Raw genomic sequence first — 26,170 nt, forward strand, 5'->3', positions numbered from 1 at the left:
AAAGGTTATAGAGTTAGACCAAAGGTCAGAGAAAACCACAGTTACTGACACATCAGAGGCTCTGGTGGGGTTGGTAGTATGTGCTAATATACACATAGCATAGAATAGACGTGGACTAGGCCGGAAAAAGCAACCTGCCCACCCACCCTGAAGTATGGCTACACAGCCCAGACTCTGCCTCTGAGCAACACCATCATTCTAACATAGTGATTCTCTACCTAAGCTGCACAGTACGATTCCATGGAGAACTTTTAAAATGTCTGGGCCCCCACCTCACATGTAAGGATCAGAATCTTAGGGGTAGGGGCTCAGGGCTTAAAAAAAATTTTTTTTAAATTTCTTTTTATGCTCTCCAGGTGACTCTAATGAGCAGCCAGGATGCAGCAGTGCAGCATATTAGGAAAAAACACTGGGTAGGAGACAGAAAGAGATATGTCATGGTTTCCAAAGAAGGGATCTACTACAACGACTCTGCCCATGAAAAATCTAAGTGCCGAGAGCAAGGGTGACAGGATTGGGACATGACCTGCTGCACTTCTTGGATTTTCTTAACTATCGACAACCAGGTTTTTATTTTCCAGCAAGGGGACTGGGTCAAAATCATTTTTTGATGCACAAATTAAGACTGCATCTTTTTTTCCAAAATATTTAAAAAATATGTTCTTTGGGACTTCCCTGGAGGTCCAGTGGTTAGGGCTCTGCACTTCCACTGCAGAGGGCACGGGTTCGATCCCTGGTTGGGGAACTATGATCCCACATGCTGTGCGGTGTGTCCAAAAAAAAAAGTTCTTTAACATGTGTACTGGAGTGCAATTCTGAAGACAGAGAAAGTTACAGGCTCCCAAAAGGCATCTCTAAGAAAGTGAAAGGATAAAACGCAGGCAGCCGCCTCCTTTACTAGGTTAGCTGTAATTATGGCAGAAACCTTCACACAGATGGGAGGAATTAAGGGAAATACATGTGCTAAAATTTTGACAGCAGTGTACATATATATATATATATATACATATATATATACATTGAGTGTGTGTGTGTGTGTGTGTGTGTGTGTGAAATCAAGTTTTGAAATGCAGACAGTTCTGGCTGCTCGTCAATATTCATTCTGTCACTGTGCCTCAGGACTCCCTCTCCCAGCTGATTTGGGGACAGCATGTCTACAACCCAACTGCAATGAAAACTTTAGGCGTTTCCAAGTAAGGAAGGTAAAATTCCCTCCTAACGAGAATTTGTTTGGACAACTTCTGTTCTTGGGAAATCTGAACAGAAGAGTTCGGGAACTGGAAGAGTTTGGAAGCCCCAGAATTTCCAGTTTAAGATCTAAGAAGTATTTATTGCAAAGGCAGGTACAAAGAAACTTAAGAGATGTATTGTCCCATGCATCTTCGAGAAAAGGTTTCATGCACTCTCTCAACAAACATTTATTAAGCATTATTCTGTGCAAGGCAATATGCTAGATTTGGGGAACATAAGAGTGAATGGAAAAGTAGTAAAATTCAGAGACAGACAGGATGGTGACTGCTAGGGGCTGACGGAGGGGGAGAGTTATTAGTATTTAATGGGTACAGAGTTTCAGTTTTACACGATGAAAAGAGTTCTGTGGAGGGATGGTGATGATTGCAGCATAAAAACATGAATGTACGTAATGCTACTGAACTGTACACTTAAAAATGGTTAAGATGGTATGTTTCATGCTATGTATATTTTACCACAATTTTTTAAAAAAGTGACTGGTGTGTTCAGGGGCTGTCCCCTGTTGACATCAGATGTGAACAAAACATTACAATATCTACTCTAGTCTTGAGCTGATATTTGAAGTACTGTAGAGCCTGGAGAAAGGAGGATTAATTTTGCCTGAGAAATGAGAAAAGGCTTTTAACATTCAGAGTCCTAAAGGATGAACAAAAGTTTATCAGATGGACAGGTTGGGGGCAGGAGGAGAAGGCATTTTGAGGCATAAGAAACAGTATGGACCAAGATCTGGAGGCAAGGAATAGTACGCAGACTATGCAGGGCTGGCGTGAGGCTCTGAGGGCTCATGAGGGAAGTTCGGGAGAGACAGTTATAAAGTCAAGCAGGGTCCAGATTATAAAGGGCCTTGTATGTCATGTTAGGGAGCCTGGTCTTTATCTTAGGGACCACAGGGAACCACTGAAAAAAAAATGTTACCTGAGGACTGGACTTCAGCAGATTTGCATTTCAGAAAGATCTCTCTGGCTGCTCCCTTACCATGCTGCGTAACTGAATAGCTGCCGATCAGGAGAATTAAAGCGTAGAAGAAAGTCCCAGTGGTTAAGGAAACAGAAGTCCTAGGAACCCAGGTTTGTTCCAATATACTTGTAACAGTTTACCTCTTCCTCAAGTATAATCTCAGGCCTGTTCTAATTAGTTCCTTCAGAACAGCCAAGCTGGCAGTAAAACAGCCTGGGTTTGTACTCAGTTCTCTTCTGTCTGACCTGGGCATCTAAATGTAAACTTTCTGGACCTCAATTTTCTTACCTGTAAATAGGGTTATAGGCGTATTTATCTCACAGGGTTGTTAGGAGTCAATGAGATAATGCACGTAAAGAACTCAGTGCTCTGCCTGGCATACAGTAAGCCCCTTCATACACGTTAGTTACATTATTAAATACTAAACCCCAGAGAGCATGAAATTTATTTGGAGATTTGCTAAGAGCAAACAAACAGTGGGGCGATAAGCAATGAGCTGGAACAGACCCCAGAGCATCAATCCAGACTGTCATTTTAAGTCACCCCAAGGAGGGTACACTTAATCAGAACTCCTCCCTTTCAGAGGATAGAGCAAAGATAAGTGGGTTTTGCAATCCAGAGGCCCATCTGATTATTAGCACAATCACTCTCAGAGGAAGAATAGATTCCCGATCAAGCTGCAGGGCAGGAGGCAAGTCCCAAGACTCTCACTTCCCAGCCTGGCAGTCCCAGAGGCACTTGGTCTCCTTCAGTTTTTCTCAGCTCCCTGCCTTTTCAGTTCTGTGTCCATTATGGGAGTTGCTGGATGGCATAGTCCAGTTTGGCCCATGATTTTGGCAACGGCTAGTGGAACATGAGGAAGAATAAAAAGGAAGCCAGGGCTGTTTCCTGTCTCTGCTCTCTGAACAGTTCACACTGGCAGGTCCTGGGAGGTCAGGGCATCTGGGTCCAAGGCTGGCCTCAACATTCCCCTCTCCCTGCTCCATCGTTCTCGGGGGCAGACAGTAAATACTGTAAGGAGAGAGTCTGATCTGTTTTCCTTTTTGGTATCAGGTTTCCAGGATCTGAAGCTGCCTTCTGTTAGCCATGATCTTTGCAGGAAATGCCCAAGTGACTCAGTTCCTGAGTCCTTCAGATGACAGTCACAGAACCTGTGTGCACAAGTTCTGGAACCATACTGCCTGGGGTCACCTACCGTGCTGCCGCTTACTAGTTGTTGAACAAGTTACTTATCTTCTCTGTCTTACTTTCCTCATGTCTAAAATGGGGATATTAGTCATACCTAAATGGGATCATTATGAAGATTAAATGAATTAATTAAAGCATTTAGATATATGTGCTACCATATATAATAAATACTCAATAAAAGTAATTTTGCCAGGCTTTAATATACACTGAATTTTTCAGGAACGCAAGTACCATATGAATTGAGAGGATAATATTTTGATTTGTTTGGAATTTTACAGAGAGAGTTTACCATTTTGGAAAATCAGGCTACTCAGGGTACTTCTGAGTTGCCAGTACAAGATATTTATTATTAATTTGTATTTGTAGCTGTTACATTCATGATGATTCTACATATAAGAGCAACTGAATAGTTCATTATATCTTAGAGTTCGCCTAGACATTTATATATTAAAATGTTATTTTATTATAAACTAGTATTCTTTTATTCCTTCTTTATATTATAGTTGGGACATTATATTGATTTTTAAAATATACATGTAGGTTACGTAGCTATACATTTCATTTCAGGAGAATAGAAAGGGGAAACTCTAAAATATTCGTTATAATAATTTGTTACAATAAAAGTATGTTGGGTCTGATCTGATGCTGATGTTTCCAAACCTGGTGCTTATCTTGTGGTCCAGCTCACCCTGATGATGTTACCTAAGACATCCTTGATAAAAAGATGAATCTTGTTGCAGTGGAAGAGTGAATTAAGTAAGAGGAAGAGGGAGAGATACTATACTTCCATGAGCACTTGGCCAATGTAAGCTCCCAGCAACAGGTGGAAATGAGTGCTAATTCTTCCTGGCATTAGCTTTGGAAAATCAGAACTGCAGCCTCTTCATGAACTTCGTTTCCTCAATTCATAAAATAAGACGGTTGGATTATTTCCCAAAGTATGTTCCACGGAACATTATTACTTGGCATGCTTATAATGAAAACAGGGTTCCTTGGTAAATGGCCGAGGAGCTGAGGAAACTGTTGATTTTAGCTGCAGGGCTTCTCAGACCCCCTAAAAGGCAAACATGCACCAAATGTCGAGGGGAGTGTACAGTTGTACACAGCATTTTCCAAACTTATTTTACCATGGAGACCTTATGTCAAAGAAGCAACTCATGGGGTTAATAAGCCAAAGGAAATTTTTGTGAAATATAAATGAAATAGTCTCTAAGGCCTCTTCCAGCTGTAACATTCCAAAATTCTGTGCTTAAATGACAGTACCTTCTTCTTGGCCATTTTATTTTTTATTAATTTATTTTTTTGACTGTGCCGCGTGGCATGTGGGATCTTAGCTCCCCAGCTAGGGCTCGAACCCGTGCCCCCTGAAGTGGAAGTGCAGAGTCCTAACCACTGGACTACCAGGGAATTCCTTCTTGGTCATTTTAGATCAGATTAAGAAGGGTAAGGAGAAAGCTATCCTACAGAAAATAAAATAGCATCTGATGCAGAAGAGGAAGACGAACCAAGTTCTAACATATGTAAATCTATGTAAATGATTATGCGGAAGAGGCAGAAAGGGAGCAGTTTTAAATGCTAGGTCTTCCAAACTGTCACTTGTGTTATCACTAGAAAAAGCTGAACATTTATATTTTAGCAGAAACAGTAGAGTACTGAGTACTAATCTTTTCAGTTTTACTTCTTAAATCCATCACTAATGTCATACGGATTTGGCCAAATTACTGTTGAGGAAATCTACGGGACTGTGCCCTACTCCTAGGCACCGGTCCCAGGCTCTCCTCTCACAAATGGCTATGGTGGAGGCTGAACACGGTTTTACACAAACCAGCAACCCCATACACCCCACCTGGCCCAGCCAAGTTGGTTGACTTGGGGATGGGCATCTGATCTTAGCTGGAGCATTATGTTTCTTCCCTGGAATTTTTGCATTTGGGGCCAGAGAGGGAATCCCTGAGTGTTGGATGTAAGATGCCACAGTGGGCCATCGTCAGTGGTCATGTTGCTGTCATAGGAAAAAACTGGACTCCAGTGCGAGAGAATGAAGGCGAAATGCAGGAGAAGCAGAGACAAGAGGTGCAGCATTTCAGTTCCTGATTCTAAGAGTCAATGACCATCAGATCTATCCCAGCTTTTCCCACAACAGTGTTGTTCAGCCCTTCTTTGGATCTGGTAGGCTAAAAAGTTCTCTTTGTTTAAGCTAGTTCAGACTAGGTTTCTGTTGCTTAAAACCAGAAGAGTTCTGACTCTTGTCACACATGTCCTCCACACCTACTTTCTCCACCATTAGAGAGGGAAGAATGGAGGCTGCCTCCTAAAAGCTGGCATGTTAAACACATACAACTTCCTTGGCAGTCCAGAGGTTAAGATTGCACGCTCCCAGTGCAGGAGGTACGGGTTCGATCCCTGGTTGGGGAACTAAGATCCCACATGCCACATGGTGTGGCCAAAAACAAAACAAAACACATTTATGGGACTTCCCTGGCAGTCCAGTGGTTAAGACTCCATGCTTCCATTGCAGGGGGCACGGGTTCAATCCCTGGTAGGGGAACATAAGATCCCACATGCCATGCTGTGTGGCCAAGAAAACGCCAACAACAATAACAAAACACATACACACACCATTGCTCCCTCCCTCCCTTTCCTGTCAGGAAAGGGATTAAAAAATGGCATTAAGTTATCAGAACAAAAAGAACTAACAAGGCAATGGCAACACAAGTTTAGATTCTAGAAAGCAGCTGAATGAATCCTAGGGTCATGGTCCTGATTTGCCCAGGTTAGTATGGTTTACATCTGCTGTGCTGGTATAATTATTAATAGTGTCCTCTTTCACTCTCAAAAGTGTTCTGGTTTGGATGGTAAATTGATTCATTAAACCTAAGAAGCCCAGAAGTAAGCCTAATGTACCACAGAAACATTGAAAAAAGCAGCTAATCAAGTTGAAAATAGTAGTTGCTGATGGGGAGTAGGAATGGAGGGTAAGAAAGGAGGATGGGGCTATGGATCTTTGAATTAGCTTTGTAATACTATGTATATGAATAACTTCTTGGGAAATTAAATTAAATTAAAAAATAAATACACTAACAATAAAAAGACAAATAACCCAATTAAAAATGGGCAAAGATTCTGAAGAGACATTTCTCCGAAGAAGATATAGAAATGGCCAACAAGCTCATGAAAAGATACTCAACATCTTTAGCCATCAGGGAAATGCAAACCTAAACTATACCACTTTACTGAAAGCCTTCCCGCTAAATTCTGGAACAAGACAAGGATGCCCACTCTCACCACTTCTATTCAACATACTATTGGAAGTCCTAGCCAGAGCAATCAGACAAGAAAAAGAAATAAAAGGTATCCAAATTGGAAGGGAAGAGGTAAAACTGTCATTATATGCAGATGACCTGGTACTAAATATAGAAAACCCTAAAGACTCCACATAAAAACTATAGAACTGATAAGTGAATTCAGCAAAGTAGCAGGATACAAGATTAATATACAGAAAGCTGTTGCATTTCTTTATGCTAACAATGAAATATCAGAAAGGGAAAGTAAAAAGGAAAAATCCCTTTTAAAATCACATTAAAAAAAAAAAACTTAGGAATAAACCTGACTAAGGAGGTGAAAGACTTATATGCTGAGAACTATAAAACACTGATAAAGAAAACTGAAGATGATTTAAAGAAATGGAAAGATATTCCCTGTTCTTGGATTGGAAGTATTAATATTGTTAAAATGGCCATACTACCCAAAGCAATCTATAGATTTAATGCAATTCCTATCAAATTACCCACGACATTTTTCACAGGACTAGAACAAATAATCTTAAAATTTATATGGAATCATAAAAGACCCAGAATTGCCAAAGCAATTCTGAGGAAAAAGAACAAAGCTGGAGGCATAATCGTTCCAGACTTCAGACAATACAGCAAAGCTACAGTAATCAAAACAGCATGGTATTGGCATAAAAACAGACACATGGATCAGTGGAACATAACAGAGAGCCTAGAAATAAACCCACACACCTATGGTCAATTAATCTCCAACAAACTCCTTCAAGAATATACAGTGGAGAAAAGATAGTCTCTTCGACAAGTGATGTTGGAAAAGCTGGACAGCGGCATGAAAATCAATGAAGTCAGAACACTCCCTCACACCATACACAAAAATAAACTCAAAATGGCTTAAAGACAAATATAAGACATGACACCACAAAACTCCTAGAAGAGAACATAGGCAAAACATTCTCTGACATAAATTGTAGCACTGTTTCCTTAGGTCAGTCTCCCAAGGCAATAGAAATAAAAGCAAAAATAAACAAACAGGATCTAATCAAACTTATAAGCTTTTGCACAGCAAAGGAAACCATAAACAAAATGAAAAGAAAACCTACAGGATGGGAGAAAATATTTGCAAATGAGCTTAATTTCCAAAATATACAAACAGCTCATACAACTCAATAACAAAAAGACAAACAAGCCAATCAAAAAATGGGCAGAAGACGTAAATAGACATTTCTCCAAAGAAGACATACAGATGGCCAAGAGGCACATGAAAGGATGCTCAACATCGCTGATTATCAGAGAAATGCAGATCAAAATTACAAGGTTAAAAAGAAAAACTACAATGAGGTATCGCCTCACACCAATCAAAATGGCCATCATTAAAAAGTCCACAAATAATAAATGCTGGAAAGGGTTGGAGAAAAGGGAACCCTCCTACACTGTTGGTGGGAATGTAAGTTGGTACAGTGACTATGTATAACAGTATGGAGGTCCCTCAAAAAACTAAAAATAGAGTTGCCATATGATCCAGCAATCCCAATCCTGGGCATATGTCCAGAGAAAAGTATAATTTGAAAAGATATATGCACTCCAATGTTCACTGCAGCATATACAATAGCCAAGACATGGAAGCAATCTAAATGTCCATCAACAGATAAATGGATAAAGAAGATATGGTAACATATATACAATGGAATGCTACACAACCATAAAAAAGAATGAAATAATGCCATTTGCAGCAACATGGATAGACCTAGCGATTATCATACTAAGTGAAGTATGACAGACAAAGACAAATATCATATGATAACACTTATATGTGGAATCTAAAATATGATACAAGTGAACTTATTTACAAAACAGAAACAGATTCACAGGCATAGAAAACAAACGTATGGTTACCAAAGGGGACAAAGGGGAGGAGGGATAAATTAGGAGTTTGGGATTAGCAGATACAAACTACTATATATAAAATAGATAAACAACAAGGTCTTACTTTATAGCACAGGGAACTATATTCAGTATCTTATAATAACCTACAATGAAAAAGAATATATATATGTATAACTGAATCACTGTGCTGTACACCAGAAACTAACACAACTATACTTCAATAAAATTTAAAATAAGTATGAAGGTTCCTTAAAAAACTAAAAATAGAACTACCATACAACCCAGCAATCCCACTACTGGGCATATACCCTGAGAAAACCATAGTTGAAAAAGAGTCATGTACCAAAATGTTCACTGCAGCTCTATTTACAATAGCCAGGACATGGAAGCATCCTAAGTGTCCATCATCGGATGAATGTATAAAGAAGATGTGGCACATATATACAATGGAATATTACTCAGCCATAAAAAGAAACGAAATTGAGATATTTGTAGTGAGGTGGATGGACCTAGGGTCTGTCATACAGAGTGAAGTAAGTCAGAAAGAGAAAAACAAATACCGTATGCTAACACATATATATGGAATCTAAGGGAAAAAAAAAAAAAGGTCATGAAGAACCTAGGGTTGGGGCTTCCCTAGTGGCGCAGTGGTTGCGAGTCCGCCTGCCGATGCAGGGGACACGGGTTCGTGCCCCGGTCTGGGAGGATCCCACATGCCGCGGAGCGGCTGGGCCCGTGAGCCATGGCCGCTGAGCCTGCGCGTCCGGAGCCTGTGCTCCGCAACGGGAGAAGGCCACAGCAGTGAGAGGCCCGCGTACCGAAAAAAAAAAAAAAAAAAAAAAGAACCTAGGGTTAAGACGGGAATAAAGACACAGACCTACTAGAGAATGGACTTGAGGATATGGGGAGGGGGAAGGGGAAGCTGTGACAAAGTGAGAGAGTGGCATAGACATATATACACTACCAAACGTAAAAATACATAGCTAGTGGGAAGCAGCCGCATAGCACAGGGAGATCAGCTCAGTGGTTTGTGACCGCCTAGAGGGGTGGGATAGGGAGGGTGGGAGGGAGGGAGACACAAGAGGGAAGAGATATGGGAACATATATATATGTATAACTGATTCACTTTGTTATAAAGCAGAAACTAACACACCGTTGTAAAGCAATTATACTCCAATAAAGATGTTAAAAAAATTTTAAACAAATAAATAAACTACACCACTTTATACCCATTAGGATGGCTATAAATCTAGTAAATGATAGACAATAACAAGTGTTAATGAGAATGTGGAACATATGGAACCCTCATGCATTGCTGGGGGAAATTAAAAATGGTGCAGCTAGAAAACAGTCTGGCAGTTCCTCAAAAAGCTAAACATGAAGTTACCATATGACCTAGCAATTCCACTCCTAGGTATATATTTAAGAAAACTGAAAACATATGTTGCACAAAAACTTGTACACAAATGTTCATAGCAACATTATTTAAAATAGCCAAAAAGTGGAAACAACCCAAATGTCCATTAATGAATGCATGAATAAACAAATATGCTAGATCCATACAATGGAATATTATTCAGCTGTAAAGAGTAATGAAATCCTGATACATGCTACAATATGGATGAACCTTGACCACATTATGCTAAGTGAAAGGAGCCAGACATAAAAGGTGGCATGTTGTATAATTCCTTGTACACAAAATGTCTAGAAAAGGCAAATCCATAAACAGAAAGTAGGTTAATGGTTGCCATGGGTTGGAGGGAGGGGGTAATGAGGGAGTGACTGCTAATGAGTAAGGGGCGTCTCTTCAGGGGTAATGAAAATGTTCTGGAATTAGATGGTGGTGATGTTTGCACGACTTAAAGAATATGCTAAAGCCCCTGAACTGTAGACTTTAATTTTAAGGATATAAGTTATAGCTCAATTTAAGAAATTATGTAAGAAAAAAACTACAAGATGATGGGGAGAAGGGGATATAATGCTACTGATGAACAGAGCACACTCATTCTACCCTCCTTTGGGTCAGCAGCAGCGGCCTTGCAGAAGTGTCTTTGTGCCTGGACCTGGCCTTGCCTCTCTTCTGTATCAACTTCCCTCAGTTTGGGTCTGTCTCCAGCCTAGTCCTGCTCCTCTCTTGACACCCTTCCAGTCCTGTTCTCTCAGATCCTGGCTCGGATCCTGGGACAAATACGCCACTGAAAAATGCCCCTGATAATCTCCAGGGTTATCTAGCTGCAAATCCTCTTTACCTCAGGGGTTTAAAGGCATGACTTCCGAATTGCTACCCCATATAGAAATCTTGTATTTGAGAGATGGTAGAGATCCTTAGAAAAGCAAGCATTCATTAAACGACTAAACATCTGGTTTTTAATGTGTCAGAATGAACATTTGAAAAGTTGTGCTTCTGGTCTGACTGGGTCTTAGGAAGTAAAGAAAGTCATCACGATTTTTTGGCAACACCTTGCCAGAGAGAAGTGATGAGAGCTTGCTATTTACAGAGGAAGTATATGGCTAAACAGGAACTGAAACTCAGTACAAGTCTGTATTCAATTAACCAGAACGTCGCTTTAACCACTCTCAGCATGGGAAATTTAACCGGTGACTGCTTATTGTATATTTTCACTTATTACTGGTGTAATTCTTTGCCTTAAAAATAATCTTTATCTGCTCTCTCTTTAAAAAAAAAAAAAAGCAGTTTAAGGCACACAACACTACAGCCAGCTAGAGCACAGCACAGGCCTTAGAGACACACAGCCAGGGTTTAAACCATCTCTGCCACTTACTAGCCATGTGAGCGTGAGTGGTTTGCTTAACCTCTGAGGGGCTTCCTTTAGTCATCGGTAAAATGAGGGTAACAACACCTATCCCTCAGAGTTCCTGAGAGAATCAACTGAGACAACACAGTAACTCAATAGCTCAGTGCCTGCTTTATGAGAACAGACAGCATTACTATTGTTATTTTGTGGTACCTTATCCACTGCTTCTTAGTGGTAGGCAAAAAAGGGGGAAAACAGTGTTGGAGGTCAAAACAAGTCCAAACATGTAAGTACTTCTGGTTTAATATCTACAAAGCTTCTAGGTTCTTATGCATTTTCCCAGTCGAGTTGGTGTCCATCATGAGGAGGAACAAAGTGACGTATGCAATCATGAGATGCTTGCAGAGTTGAAAGGCTGGATTCCATGTAACAGAGTCTGCCTTCCAAAATCTGAGATGACCAATGGTGAGGTCCTGGCATGATAAAGTGTAAGGTTCTAAAGTTCCAGCCATGAAAGAAATTGCCTATTCATTTATATTGAATATAAAATTATCTTTGGTGGGTTTTAAACAATCATTCAAAAACCCAGCAAATCTATGGACCAGACAGTAGTAGTGGTTGTGGTGGTGGGAGTGATAATAATAATAACAACACCTCCACTATAATCATCATCGTTGTTGTCTTTTATATTTGAGACACTCCACTCAGAACAGGCTCTTCTCAAGATACAGAAATAATGAACAGATGGAGAAGCATAAGCACAAGACAGAAAGGACTATGGAATGCTAAGGGTCTGTTATGGGTTGAATCGTGTCCCCTGCTCCCCCGCAAAGAAGTATGTTGAGGTCTTAACCCCCAGTACCTCAGAGTGTGACCTTACCTTATTTGGAAACAGAGTTGTTGTGATGTAACTAGTTAAGATAAGGTTATAATGGAGCAGGGTGGGCCCCTAACCCAATATGACTGGTGTCCTTACAAGAAGAAAGCCATGTTTACATGACAGAGACACAGGGAGAATGCATGTGACCACAAAGGCAGAGATTGGAGTAACACAGCTGCAAGTCAATAAACACTAAGGATTGCCAGCAAACCACTGGAAGCTGGGGAAAGGCAAGGAAGGATTTCCCTACAGGCTTCAGAGGGAGCATGGTCCACCTTGATTTGGGACTTCTGGCCTCCAGAACTATAAGACAGTAAATTTTTGTTGTTTTAAGCACCCGATTTGTGGTACTTTGTTACAGCAGCCCTAGGAAACTGATACGGGGCCTAAGAGGATTTTTTTTTCTAAGATTGAAATGCAGCAACAGCAAGGAGAATGTCTAAGAGTGAGTCAGAGGGAAGTGTCTGTGGGGGAAGAAACATTTATAAACTTACAATATATTTTAAAATCCCTCTATGCCTCTGTCTCTACGGCATTGTAAACAATGTCCAAAAGTGCTAAATTCTCATTAAATGCCGTTTATCAATACTATCAATGTGTAAACGCCCAAGCCTGGGCCAGTAGCGGATGACCAACAGAACTGCTGCCTTGGTCAACTGGCCATAGCCTTATGCTCCCAGGAAGGAGCGATGCTCCTTAATTTCAGTCTTGAAATGACTCTCCCAAGCACTTTTTCAAAGTTTACAAGAGGAGTAATTATTACCTGGATCCCAGTCATTTTAATATAAATGTTCTTTTCATTTGCTCCTCACATGTAACCTTCGATCTGTTAAAAGGAGCAGTGTCTGTGGAACTAGCTCTGGGAAGGAAACTGGGCTCATTTAACTATATCCATAACACACAAAAAAAAACCTACAACAAATGCTCTCAAAATAACTTTCAGGGCCTTCCCTGGTGGCGCAGCGGTTGGGAGTCCGCCTGCCGATGCAAGGGACGCAGGTTCGTGTCCCGGTCCGGGAGGATCCCACATGCCGCGGAGCGGCTGGGCCCGTGAGCCATGGCCGCTGGGCCTGTGCGTCCGGAGCCTGTGCTCCGCAACGGGCGAGGCAGTGACAGTGAGAGGCCCACGTACCGCAAAAAAAAAGGGAAGAAAAAAAAATAATAACTTTCAGGATAAAACAAAGCCAAAGGAAGGAAAGTTTCCATTCAGTCTGTCCCTTCACTTATAACTTGCTGCTTGTGCTGTGTCAGAAATTAAGTGTCACATCCTCCCTCAGGCCCTAGTTCTCGGTCTAGACAGACAAGCACAAGGTGAACCCAGGATGCATACACTAATCTTTTTGTACGGACCATGTGTAACTGCTGTCATTAAACAAGCATAACATCATACACAAACTATTTTCTTTTTTTTTCTTTTTAGCCACAGTTTGCCTTTTCTCTCACAAAGAAGTAGGAGAGTAACTTCCAACTGCACAAAAATTAGTGAAACCACTCTTCCTAATTTTACTAAGAATAGGCTTCTATCAACAGAGTCCAATATTGGACTCGAAAGAAGGAATTAAAAACCATTCCCGGGTGGAGGCCTGGATTTGGCTCTGAACCTGATTCAGCCATCAATTAATAATTAACCCCAAACTCTTCCCCCTGAAGATGCTTCCAGGTTTTGCTTATTTTTGAAGATATGAGATGGTGTTAGGGTTGGTTCCCCATCTGGTTCCCCCAGATTCAGTCTTCTGGTTCCCCAGCCCAAAAAGACTGTGATTTCTCCACCAGTACCCCTAATGCACTGCACGCCTCCCTAGACCATAACCTGCCCCTAGGCTGAAAGCCAAGAAAATGGGAACTTACTCTATACAGCACCTCTCCTCTAAACATGGACACTCTATGAGAATCTGCCTGCTTCTGACCACTCTTTAGCATCCTCGGCTAACTACTTACTGTATTATGTCCAAAGTTCATATTTGTTATCTGAACGAGGGCCAGTCTGGTAGGCTGTTGCTCAGTCATTACTGTCCCTGTTATTCATTATTGTCTTTGGAATGAATTTAGGAATATGGATGTTCTAAACATTTACAATTCTTAGAATAAACAAGTCACCTCACAAAGACTTAACTTGGGAAAAGCTGGATAGTTAGGCACAATTTTCTCATGCTGCTGCCCAGCTCATCTCCTCCACAATGAGGAGGGCTGTTCTTAACTCTGAGGCCAACAGAAAGTACAGGTCTAAACATACCTCCTTCTCCTGGGTGTTCCTCATAAATTCAATTTTCAGCAAAGGTAAGGTAGAATGAGCTTAAAGGGGGTTCCCTTCTGGCTTCAGGCTATACTTGGGAATCAGTGAATAAACAGATACGATCATAAGGCCAAAACAAGGCTAAGCAGAGAAAATAAGTGTTTCAATAAGAAAGTGAATGCTGTATTTCTCTCCAATGTGGATATTCTGGCTATCTGCAAATGGGAAAGAGGTAAAAGCTACCTCATCAGTTGGGGGTGGTAATGTCCTCCCCCTCTCTGATCCCAATCTATCTCCTGATTTTCTGGACATCTACCTCTTACCGGGCTCTCTGCTTTCTTTTCAAGCTGCCACAACCACAGAGTTTCTTGGTTGGCACATCTACGAGCAACAGAGAATTCACTGAAACCTAGGATTATCTTTTGGCACTCCACAGCTTGAGAGATAGTGATTAGAAGGAAAAAAACAAAACAAAACTTCAACAACAAGGTGGCATTTTCATTTCAGCTGTTCCTGGAGGCAAAGCAGTGCAGTAAAGAAAATCTTAGATTGAAAGCTTTGTGGTTATCTATGCTTCTCATTAAAGTACCCCAATTATAATCACACCTACGATTACAAGATTTAACACACCTGGTCTCAAGGATGCGACAGGAAGAGGAATCATACCCTCATCCCATTCCGTTTCCTTTTCTTTATTCACTGAGTAAGCACAATTTATAAATTCCAGTGAGTGCAGACTAGAGGTGGTTTGGAGAACAGAGGTTTTTCATTCACATGGCTTTTTCAAAGTGGCAAAAATCTTCCATGGCCTCAAATTATTTTAGTACTGGTGAGACAAGCAGTGTTGCTTTCATTGGCTACACATTGATATGAGAAACCTGGATAGAGTTTCTTTCTATTTCTTCTCTCACTTTACTAACCAGACAGTTTGCTCTGCTACGGACACACAGACTCACGCACACACACTCTTACTGAGTAAGGGTGTGTGCACTTACAGAGTTTCTAAGATTTATTTTAAGAGTATTGTAACTCAAATTTTAAAATAAATTTTGAAATAATTTTAGATTTACAGAAAAGTTGTGAAGACAATAGAGAATTCCTGTATACTCCTCACCCAGTTTCCCCTATTGTTAACAACTTATATAACAATGGTATATTTGTCAAGAGTTTTGTAGATCTTGACAGTGGGTAAAAAACACTGACTCTTTCTTAATTCCATTTTGTACAGCAGATTCTCAACAAGAGCAGTGTGTACCCTAAAACAAGTATCTGAGATATCAAGTTATGATCTCTATGTCCCCCACTCCTGCCAAGGTCCTAGATAATTACTAGGGGATAATGCTTGTACAAAAATGGTGTTAGGAACTTGATATGGCAAAATTCTAGCATGAACAAAGCCATGTGTCTGACAAAACACTTTTCTAATGGCTTCAATGACACTTAGTTAAATACTGATGTGCCAGCCACAGACGAGCATTGTGGATGCCAGGAAGTGAATTATTAATGCAAACTCTCTTTATAAAGTCAACTGGGAATGAATTTCCATTAAAATCAAGAAGAAAATTAATTTAGAGGTCACTAATTCTCAGCATACATATGGATATATAAACCTTCTTCCTGGACTGTCCACACACTGGGGAGAAATCCAGCCAAACCCACTTGGAGGAGGAATAAAAGTTTAATTTATGCAACAACTAAAATCTCATGGATTGAACTCACAGCTAGAAAGGAAACATTTGAAATGAGGCCCTTTAGTGATTCTGTATGAACAATGAAATGAGTCAGGAAGACAAATCACTCAAGTTCAGGCTATAGAGGCAGGCTTGGTGCAGTCCAGCTAGCTCACCCTGGAACCTGTCCCTCTGAGGGGAATGCTGGGACCCAGAATCTCTACCTGTAAACTTGTGCCCTGGTTTTTCTGCAGTGGTTAGTGTGCAGTCTGCCTAATATGATACAGAGGAAACAGAGACTCACTGAAGATGCAAACAATACAATCTTCCTGCAAACAATACAATCTCTGCTGACTGATTCATCTGCATGAATTCATCCGGGAAAAAAGTTCAAGGCCTCCCCTGGTGAAAGGAAGGCTGATAGATAAAGAACAAACAGGTAGGGAACTTGCAAATGGTAAGAGACTGACTTACCTCAGTAGCTTTCTGGCTGAGTCCCCGAAGCAGCAGCACAATCACATGGACAGCAGCTCTGCGCACCTGAACTTCATGGTCTGTTTTAGCCACAGCAATCAGACAAGTTGTTACCTAGGAGGGTGAGAGAAGAAGAAGTCAATAAAAATCAGGATTGCACAATTACCTAAAACCTTTCAACTGTGTTCCATATTCTACACATTCATCACAAACAATCTGGCTTAGAGAGCAGTGGGTTGCTTCCTCATTCTCCATGAAGAGGGAGAGATAGAGTGGTAGAGATCTTGATTTAGTCTGGCTTTTCTGGAAAGGGGCAAAATCTGGTTTGGAATTCAGGAGGGAGACTAGGGAGTGGGAATGAATACAGGTATATAATAAAGGTATGGTTAAAGGTGAATATTTCCTCAAAAGTGGGAAGAACTTGCCCCACTCTGGGGACATCAAATTGAAGGAAGAAAAAATGGTCTGAAACACAGTGGCTTCTAGGGACGGAGGACCATGGAGATTTAGCTAAGTAGGCTTCAGAGTTCAAGGTCTGGCATGAATATCAACGTGCCAACTGATGAAAGTTTCAGCCCAGGGATAGAGAAATACATAAATATTCAAACTGATCTTCTTCTAGCGTGTCCAGACGTCCTGGTACACTACAATTCTAGTGTACACCCACGTGAGTTACCAGGGGCCAACTGCTGAGACTCCCTGCCTGGGCTTCTTCATTTGTGGAATGGGTCTTTCAGTGCTCATTTACTTTAAAAGACAGCTCTATAACAGAAGGGACTTAGAAATTACTTGCAAAACATGGTAATGTTTACTTGCAGATATATAGCTGATAATTATATGTCATAAAATGAGAAAATTTCTATATCCTGTACCAGCCATCCTGCCCCCACCCTGCTCCGGGTAAGCACAAAAATATTCTAAAACCTCCATAAAGAGATACCATTAGAAAACAACAACAACAAACAGCAACAAACCTTTCTGAGGCATTTGTGCAAGAATGAAAAGGTAAAAACAAAAATTTTGGGCTTCCCTGGTGGCGCAGTGGTTGGGAGTCCGCCTGCCGGTGCAGGGGATGCGGGTTCGTGCCCCGGTCCGGGAGGATCCCACGTGCCGCGGAGCGGCTGGGCCCGTGAGCCATGGCCGCTGAGCCTGCGTGTCTGGAGCCTGTGCTCCGCAACGGGAGAGGCCACAGCAGTGAGAGGCTCGCGTACTGCAAAAACAAAAACAAAAACAAACAAAAAAAAAAAACAAAAATTTTGAAAGTGTGACCAATGACAGCAAAAATCTGAAGGTAAGTCTAAATTCTTCACTTGGTCTCTCACATACTTTGTTATGTGATTTACTGTGTGAGTGTATATCTTGGCCAACTGTGGAAGGCTTTCTAACCATGATAAGAAAATAGCCAGATTGTGTGCTTGGGAACATGTATAAATACATATTATGTTTAAAGAATGGTTTTTTTAAAGGTTTAAAAAAAGAATCCAGGCACAAATGAGGAAATAGGCTTGTGCAGAAATTTTAACTATGCATGTTGTATTTTTCACAGCTTTCAAACAGTTGGGCATAGTTCAAAGTGTCTAATTAATCAGTGATGGCAAAGGGATTAGAAGAAGTAGCTTGTTCTTAAATATAATTGCATCTGTGATGCACTGGCATTTAATCAAGTTGCACATCTATTAGACAAACTTGACGCTTACAAGTGAAGGGAAATCCCAGAAAAGCTCAACTCTTTGGGGGCTGTTTTTCAATAAGACCCAGCAAGCTGCTTCTGCTTTTGACCTGGAACCCTGACTCGAGGTCATCAGTGGCTTCCATGCCTCTGGCATTAACAGTAGAAGCAATTCAGTCCTAGGAGGAGTCCCCTGGGTGACCTCCAAACAGGCAACAATATAATAGGTACCTCCACTTGCAGGCTTAGTATTTAAGAGGTAAGAGCTGAAATCAGAGAAGCAAGTTAGAGCTAGGTCGAGTCCTTCCTGACACATAAAAGTTTAGCTTATTCAGTCTGATAACTAAAGTATGAAAGCCAGCCCAGGGCCATGTAATGCTCAGACTCCCCCAAGTCTTTTGCCTGCTTCCCTCTGGGTTTAGCTTTGGGCCCGTGTTTCCACATTTGGCAGGCAAAAGCCTCCGAGCCTGGAATCCCACCGGTGTCCAGCTTTGCCACCTCTGTTCTGCCTCACTATGCTGGTGGGCCATGCCTCTGCCTCGGGGCTCAGTGTAGCACCAGCTCTGACTGTCAGGCATTTATTCCACAATCAGGAGAGGCAGAAGCACCCTGGCTGGAAAAGGGCTTCCCCTGCAAGGCCAGTCCTTGCATGCCAGTGCTGCCCTGCAGGTGTGACCGGGAGGAGCTGGCTGTTACAAGCCCTACTGAGATCAGATGGAATGGCCTCCTTGCTCTTAGCGATTTATGCACCAGATTGTACCAAGTCCACCTGCAATCAGCCATCCAGGACAATCAGGAAGAAGCCTGTGAACAGAAGAGTTCCTGGACCTTCCTCAACACCTCTGTCACAGGACCGCATCCCATGAAAGGAACAATGTTCGGTTATGCAAAATGTTTTCAAAGCATCAGAATTTTAATATGGTCTTGCAGATATCATTGAGAGATAAGAACAGCCTTCTGTTCATGTCAAGCTCCCGCAACCAACTTGTAACGTTGCTCTTCTACAAGCCAGTGGGGTAGCCTCCTCGTCAAACACCAGAAGCAGGGAGGTCGCATGGCCGCTCTCTTCCATCTGTCCAGTCTGAACAAGTTGCCCCCATGGCCAGTCTCTCTCACCTCCAACCCCAAGGACATACTCAACACTGCCTTCCACCCCCGCCTAAAAGCTTTGGCGGATAGATAGATGATGTAAGGTCTTTACTAATGTATGAATTGGAAGTCTTCCCAAAGGGCAGAAACCAATTCCATGGGATCTTCATGTTACCTGCCCTAAGGGTCAATGTACCTATTCTAGTAAACCAAACTATGGAAGGATTTTTTTTTTATTGGCTAAATTTTGTAAATCATATCCATTTTTGAAAGCCATGCAGAGACAAAAATGACGACTGCTTTGGAAACGCTAAAGGTCAGTTTAAGCAATTTCACACTTGATAGGAGCCAACAGAAATATAGAAAACATCACTCCCCAAACAGCTGGCACGCACCAAGCATAATCAGAAATATAAATAAAGATAAAACAAATGGCAAGAGTACCAAAAACCAACTTTGGAAAATTCCAGAAGAGAGGTAGCAGGATTGAGGTATCAAGAAAGGATGATGTCAACTTTCCAGCTGCACCTTCATCCCTTTCCCTAAAATCTCCTGCTAAAATTCAGTCAGTCTGCTAACTTGTTTGAAACTAGACCATCTGTCCTTCTATTTTGTAAACTAAGAAACTTTACCAGCAAAGGCAGGGTGGCCTCTAATTCCCACATGCTTTGCTTTACCTGACGTGGGGGACTTTCCTGGCGGTCTAGTGGCTAGGACTTTGCCTTCCAATGCAGGGGGTGCGGGTTCGATCCCTGGTCTGGGACCTAGGATCCCACATGCCTCAGGGCCAAAAAACCAAAACATAAAATGAAGCAATATTGTAACAAATTCTATAAAGACTTAAAAAAAAAAACCTGACGTGGAACAGAACCGTGGTGGCTCCATTTGCTTCCTTGAGGTTTTCCAGGACATCCACCCGAGCCCTCATCTCAGTGCATGAGCTGTCACTTAGGAAACCGCACTGATTGTGGCAAATCTGGTAATCAATTCAGATAATTTAGTGGATCAGAGGTGACAGCTCTGCATCAGACCCCAAAGCTCGGGTTCGTGGAATTCTGGGCACTACCTTACAAGTGGCTTGCTCCTGCACTTGTCACCTGGGGCGTATCTTATTTGCTGTACCGGGGATGGGCCTCTCCCTGTGGTTCGCTTAAATCATATTTACTTTTCATGGAGAACAATAAAGATGAAAGAGCCTATCAAGATTTGGTTTTAAGCAATACAGTTCTTGACAAGAACAAGGAGAAATCGGAGAGCAATAATAATGCTCTCCAAACAGATTAAATCTTGACATCAACAGAGAGGAAAAACCTGAATTCCCAGTACAGAGACTGTGGAAGGGTTGGTTCTATCCCTTACGTTCCTTCCCTACCAGCAAGCACTGTCACGGCACAGACAGGGCCCAAGTCTGGACCACGCAACAGGGAGGACAGCTTTCTTCAGATGCCCAAGAACCACAGCTATGACCCCCAGATCAGATCACATCAGAAGAGCCTATGGTGGTTGGTTTGTTCAATTTTACATCAAAACAAGTTACACTTCCCCTCTTTCTCTGCCTGGCTAACACTTGATCAATGTGACTTTCTTGCTGTCGGGTAAACCCTGACAGTTTACCTGAGGGTCCCAGCTCCGTGTTCCCTCAGCACCTTGGGCTTGTCCTAGGAGATCACTCTAGTCCACTGTTTATTTATTCCTCTGTGTTTCACACTCTACTGAGATTTCCTTGAGGGAAGAGATTGGGTCCTTTGTCTGTGTCCTCTAACATACCTAGCACATGACAAACACACACGAAGAAGAATTCCTTCAGTTTGCAGCCAAAGACAAGTTTCCCCAGAGTTAAAGCTCCTTCTCCACCAGTACACACTGGGGCCAAGCATTTCTGAGACTACAAGAGACTTCAAGAGTTTTCATGAGACACTGAAAGAATTGTCGTAGAAGAAGACACAATGATCTCTCAAAATAAGTTAAAGCATTTCATTCCTCTGCTTTGGCTTCCCATCTCACTCACAGTAAAAGCCAAAGCCCAGAATGCTCTCTCCCCACGTACCTGCCTGGGTCAGCTCCTGCTCCCTGCATGGCTCTGCCTAAGTCACTCATCAGTGAAGCTTCTCCTGTCCATCCAAGTTCACATACAACAGCAAACTCCCTCCAAGTCCCTTGCCTTACTAGATTCATCTCCTTCGCACTTACTCCATCTGGCACAATAATATTTGTTTACACACTTGCTTGTTTGTTACCTAACTCTCCTCTGTAGCATGTCAGCTCCACAAGGACAGGAACTTCTCTGTGTTCAGAGCTGGATCACCCCCACCTAGCATAAGGCTTGGTTGTAGTCTCATAACTGGCACAGAGTAAGTACTCAGTAAGTATTTGTCAAATGAAAAACAAATGAATGAAGAATTACTTAAAAGCCAGGCCAAATCTCCCACTTTTTCAATGAGAATGGACAAGAGTGGTCTGACTACAGGAGGACTCAATGGCTGAAATACTAAGACTGTCAGGTGTCCAATCATGTTCAAACTTGCAGTCCACCCAAGGCAGCTGGTTTGGCACTGATGACATGGCAAGTGTGGGATGCTACATAAGAAGGAACATCTAAAAAGAAGACACAGAAATTATGTGGGATGGAAACACCTGGTTTTTCAAATCAGCGGGAATATATTGTCTTCTGAAGTTTCACCGCCAAAAGCAAGTGCTATTAAAACAGAGCTACATGACCCTTCCAGTAGCTTTTCTCACATGGCAACTCCCTTCTTTTTCAAGGGCACAAAAGTAATCTTATAAACGAATTGAAACATTTATTGAGAGACAATATAGAGGAGTGGTTAAGAGCACAGATACAGGAACCAAATGCCTGCATTCAAATCCCAACTTTGCCACTTCCAACCGTCATGAACTTGGCAACTGATTCAATTTCTCTGTGCCTCAGTTTCCTCTTTGAGGATTGGATCAGCTGACTTACGTAAGGCACTAAGAAGAGTGTGAAGTGCTTGCTATGATTACTGGGTTTTTTTGGCCGCACCACGCAGCATGCAGGATCTTAGTTCCCTGACTAGGGATCGAACCCATGCCCCCTGCAGTGGAAGCGCAGAGTGGACCGCTAGGGATGTCCCAATTACTATTTTTAAAACACGTAGCAACTAGTCTTCCCAAGTAAGCCTTATCTTCCTCTTCCTTCAATATTAATTAGTCAATACTTACTGAGTACCTACTATAGGCCAAATGCTGTGTTCGGCGCTAGGTGGTATACAAAGGTAAATAAAGACTGGTTCTGTCCTTGTTGTGCTCACAATTATTAATGATAATAAACACTCCTGGGATTGATGTTACAGAGTGTCCAGGTCTCTAGAAGTGGGGCAGGGTCACTCGACAAGGGGTTTGCCTGACAGGTGCCCCCAGGGCAGCAGCTCCTCACATTCAATTCTAAGGTTGAAACAAAAGGAAGGATTCTCTCTTTGTGTTAGCACCCATGGTAAGCAAACAGTCTACTACCTATTCATACTTCATTTCTGAGGGCTTAATAAGCAATGCTCAATTCTCGCTGTGAGCCAGAAGGTTGTAAAGCTAACAAGGCCCTTCATCATGTAGCCTCTGCCTGGTCTCTTGTTTCAGACCTGCTACCAGCTAACTGTTCACCCCACCCCTTCACTCTAACCTTTTGGATCTTCCTATAGTTCTTCAAACATGTCAGGCTGTCCCACACCACAGTGCCTTTGCACAAGCTGTTCCCTCTGCTGAAATGCTCGCCTCTGCTTTTTTGGGCTACCTAATTTCTACCTTTCTCCAGATTCAGCTCTAAGAGTCTCTTCCTCCAGCACGTCTTTGACAACACCCAAACCTGACTGAGGGGCTCCTAAAATGTGCTCCCATAGCACCTAGCACAATTAACTGGACTGTAACTGTAATCATTGCTGTTTGTATCTTCCACAGGTTACCCATGCCCAGAAGACAAGGTAGTATCTTTCGGGTTTTGTATTCCTGGCCTGTAACAAAGGGGCCTGGAACACTGCAGGTGTTTGATAAATGTACGACTGAGGACATTTGAAGGACACTGGTTACCCCTGTTCTCATCTCCTTGCTGTCCATCCTAATCACTGTCATCGTCAGCTCCCTTCAAATGACCAAAATGCTCCTTAAAGAAAAATCTTAATACAGAAAAGTAAAATTTCTTCACTCAAAAATCACCTTCTCAATGGGGCTTACCTTGACTACCCCATTTAGACTGCAACCTCCCCTCCACCTAATACTATAATCCTGGTCACCCTTACTTGCTCTACTTTTTCTTATTTTCCACAGAACTTATCATTGTCTACCATACTATATATTTTAATATGTATATCATTTACTGTCTGTCTCCTCTCCCTAAAACGTAAGCTCCATGCAGATGGAAATCACTGTCCATTTTGAAGAATGATATGTTGTAGGTGTCCAGAATGCTGCTTGGCATATAGTAGGCTCTCAGTAACAATTGTTGAATAAATCATTATATTACCCATATACATTATCCCTACAACCTTGTAACAATCCTGCATTATATATATGTATATATATATATATATATTTTTTTTTTTGCGGTATGCAGGCCTCTCACTGTTGTGGCCTCTCCCGTTGTGGAGCACTGGCTCCGGATGCACAGGCTCAGCGGCCATGGCTCACGGGCCCAGCCGCTCTGCAGCATGTGGGATCTTCCTGGACCGGGGCACGAACCCGTGTCCCCTGCACTGGCAGGCGGACTCTCAACCACTGCGCCACCAGGGAAGCCCATTATAGATATTTTAATCCCATTTTCTAGGTCAGGAAACCAAGCCCAGAGTCTAGGTCATCTGACCAAGTGAACACAGGTAAGTGGCTGGTGGGACAGGGCCTCATTTATTCCCATCCCCAAGTGTGCTTGGAAATTTGGTTCTCTTTCAACAGGTCAGGTGGTCTCCAGAAAGATGATACTTCTTAAATGTTACAAAACCTGCTTTAGCTCAATCTTTCTAATTAACCAAACCAAGAAATTTTTCCAACACTTTCAACACGAAATCATATGCCACCAGCGTGCAACAGTTTCCTTAAGAGAGAGAAAGGAAAGAAGATCTAGGAGCTCAAAAAGAAATACAGTCTCAGTTTTGGGGTTCAGAGAAGATCATGATGTCAGGCATAGTTTGAGTTCATTGGCTTTAGAAAATGTATGGGATACTGTCAAATCTGAGCTGATTCACTTGGAGATCTGGGGGAAATTTTTATTCAGCTCATGGCCATGTTTAAAAAAACTGGGGGGTGCTTACATAACTTTGTGAATACACTAAAAACCACTGAATTATACCCTTTAAGTGGGTGAATTGTATAGTATGCGAATTCTATCTCTGTTATTAAGAATAATAATATTTGGGTTTGGTTCAGATCATGGTCCATGAGTTTGTTTCAGTTCATGGTTTATGGTTCACTTTGGGTTGAGTCATGTGAACAGATCAAATAAACAGAGAAAAAAAATGTGGGAACTATTTCAAAATTTGACCCGATTATTTATAACAGACTGAAATCTTTAGCTGCTATAACCAAATAGACCTGCAAAGTCCTTAAGTGTTACAAGTTAATACACTAAAGAATAAGAGATTTGCAAAGTGCCATCCAAAACAAATAAAAATCAGGCGCCCAGTGGTTCATGTATATTACAGCACTGAAAGGTTTTAAGTTGGTAGTAATCATTGTTTCTAAGTTATTAAAAACATATACAGAAAGTTGGGCATAGGGCTGTGTCCCTCGAGTTAGAGTTAAAGGAGAGGAGGACTTCCCTGGTGGCGCAGTAGTTAAGAATCCGCCTGCCAGTGCAGGGGACACGGGTTTGAGCCCTGGTCCAGGAAGATCCCACATGCCGCAGAGCAACTAAGCCCATGCGCCACAACTACTGAGCTTGTGCTCCAGAGCCCGCAAGCCACAACTACTGCAGCCCGTGCACCTAGAGCCTGTGCTCCACAACAAGAGAAGCCACCACAGTGAGAAGCCTGTGCACCGCAACGAAGAGTAGCCCCTGCCGGCCACAACTAGAGAAAGCCTGCACGCAGCAACGAAGACCCAATGCAGCCATAAATAAATAAATATTTTTTTTTAAAAAGAGGAAACAAATATGTATAACTTTCCTAAAAGTCCTAAGTTGAAATTTAATGATGAGTAGCCTTTATAATCAATTAAACTAAGCATATAAAGCTCAGGAGTCAGGAAATACCATAAATTCAAGTGTATGTATACATCCATGAGCATGTTTCTCTGCTTGTTGATAAGACACAATCACCAAACACTGAAGAAAATTCCTTCTCAGTAGACACTTCTTAAGATTTGATGTTCAACATGGTCAGCCCTAGGATACCGAATAACGTGAAAGAAGCCAGTATTACAAAGTTACTAAGTTTTTGTTCTTGTAAACTTATTTGCTCTATATGAAAAATCTAGTCTCTCATAAATAATAAGGTAATATAAACTGTATTTTATTTATGTATTTATAATTTATAATCCATCTTCTTCCTTAAAGATTTAAGATGGTGAAGCCCACTGAGTAAAAAGACACCTGGCAACATATTAACTACTCTTCTTTTGCCCATCAACATCTTTAAATAGCAGAGTGTCTAGTACATAGTATGTACTTGAGACATATGTTCATACATTGATGACTAAGTAAACACAAGGGCAAAGATAAAATTTAAGAGGCTAAAGAAAGATATTCATAGAGGACAACAGTGCAATGTACCTTTCATTAAATCTTAAACTCTAAAACCAGTTTAAATCTTAAACTCTAAACACTGGAGATGTGTCCAGTGCCAACATGTTGTATGGCTACTATTTTGGC

The 26,170-nt window shown here is 41.7% G+C and overlaps 1 protein-coding gene across 1 annotated transcript in view; it reads right to left on the reverse strand.

The window, feature by feature from the left end:
* TANGO6 (transport and golgi organization 6 homolog) overlaps positions 1-26,170 on the reverse strand; it is a 168,422-nt gene that overhangs the window by 12,095 nt on the left and 130,157 nt on the right. The window contains exon 17 of the mRNA XM_079723876.1: positions 16,584-16,697. Within this exon, the coding sequence (XP_079580002.1) occupies positions 16,584-16,697 (114 nt within the window). The remainder of the gene's footprint in view (positions 1-16,583; positions 16,698-26,170) is intronic.

The sequence above is a fragment of the Hyperoodon ampullatus genome (assembly GCF_949752795.1).
Source record: "Hyperoodon ampullatus genome assembly, chromosome: 18".
Classification (NCBI taxonomy): Eukaryota; Metazoa; Chordata; class Mammalia; order Artiodactyla; family Ziphiidae; genus Hyperoodon; species Hyperoodon ampullatus.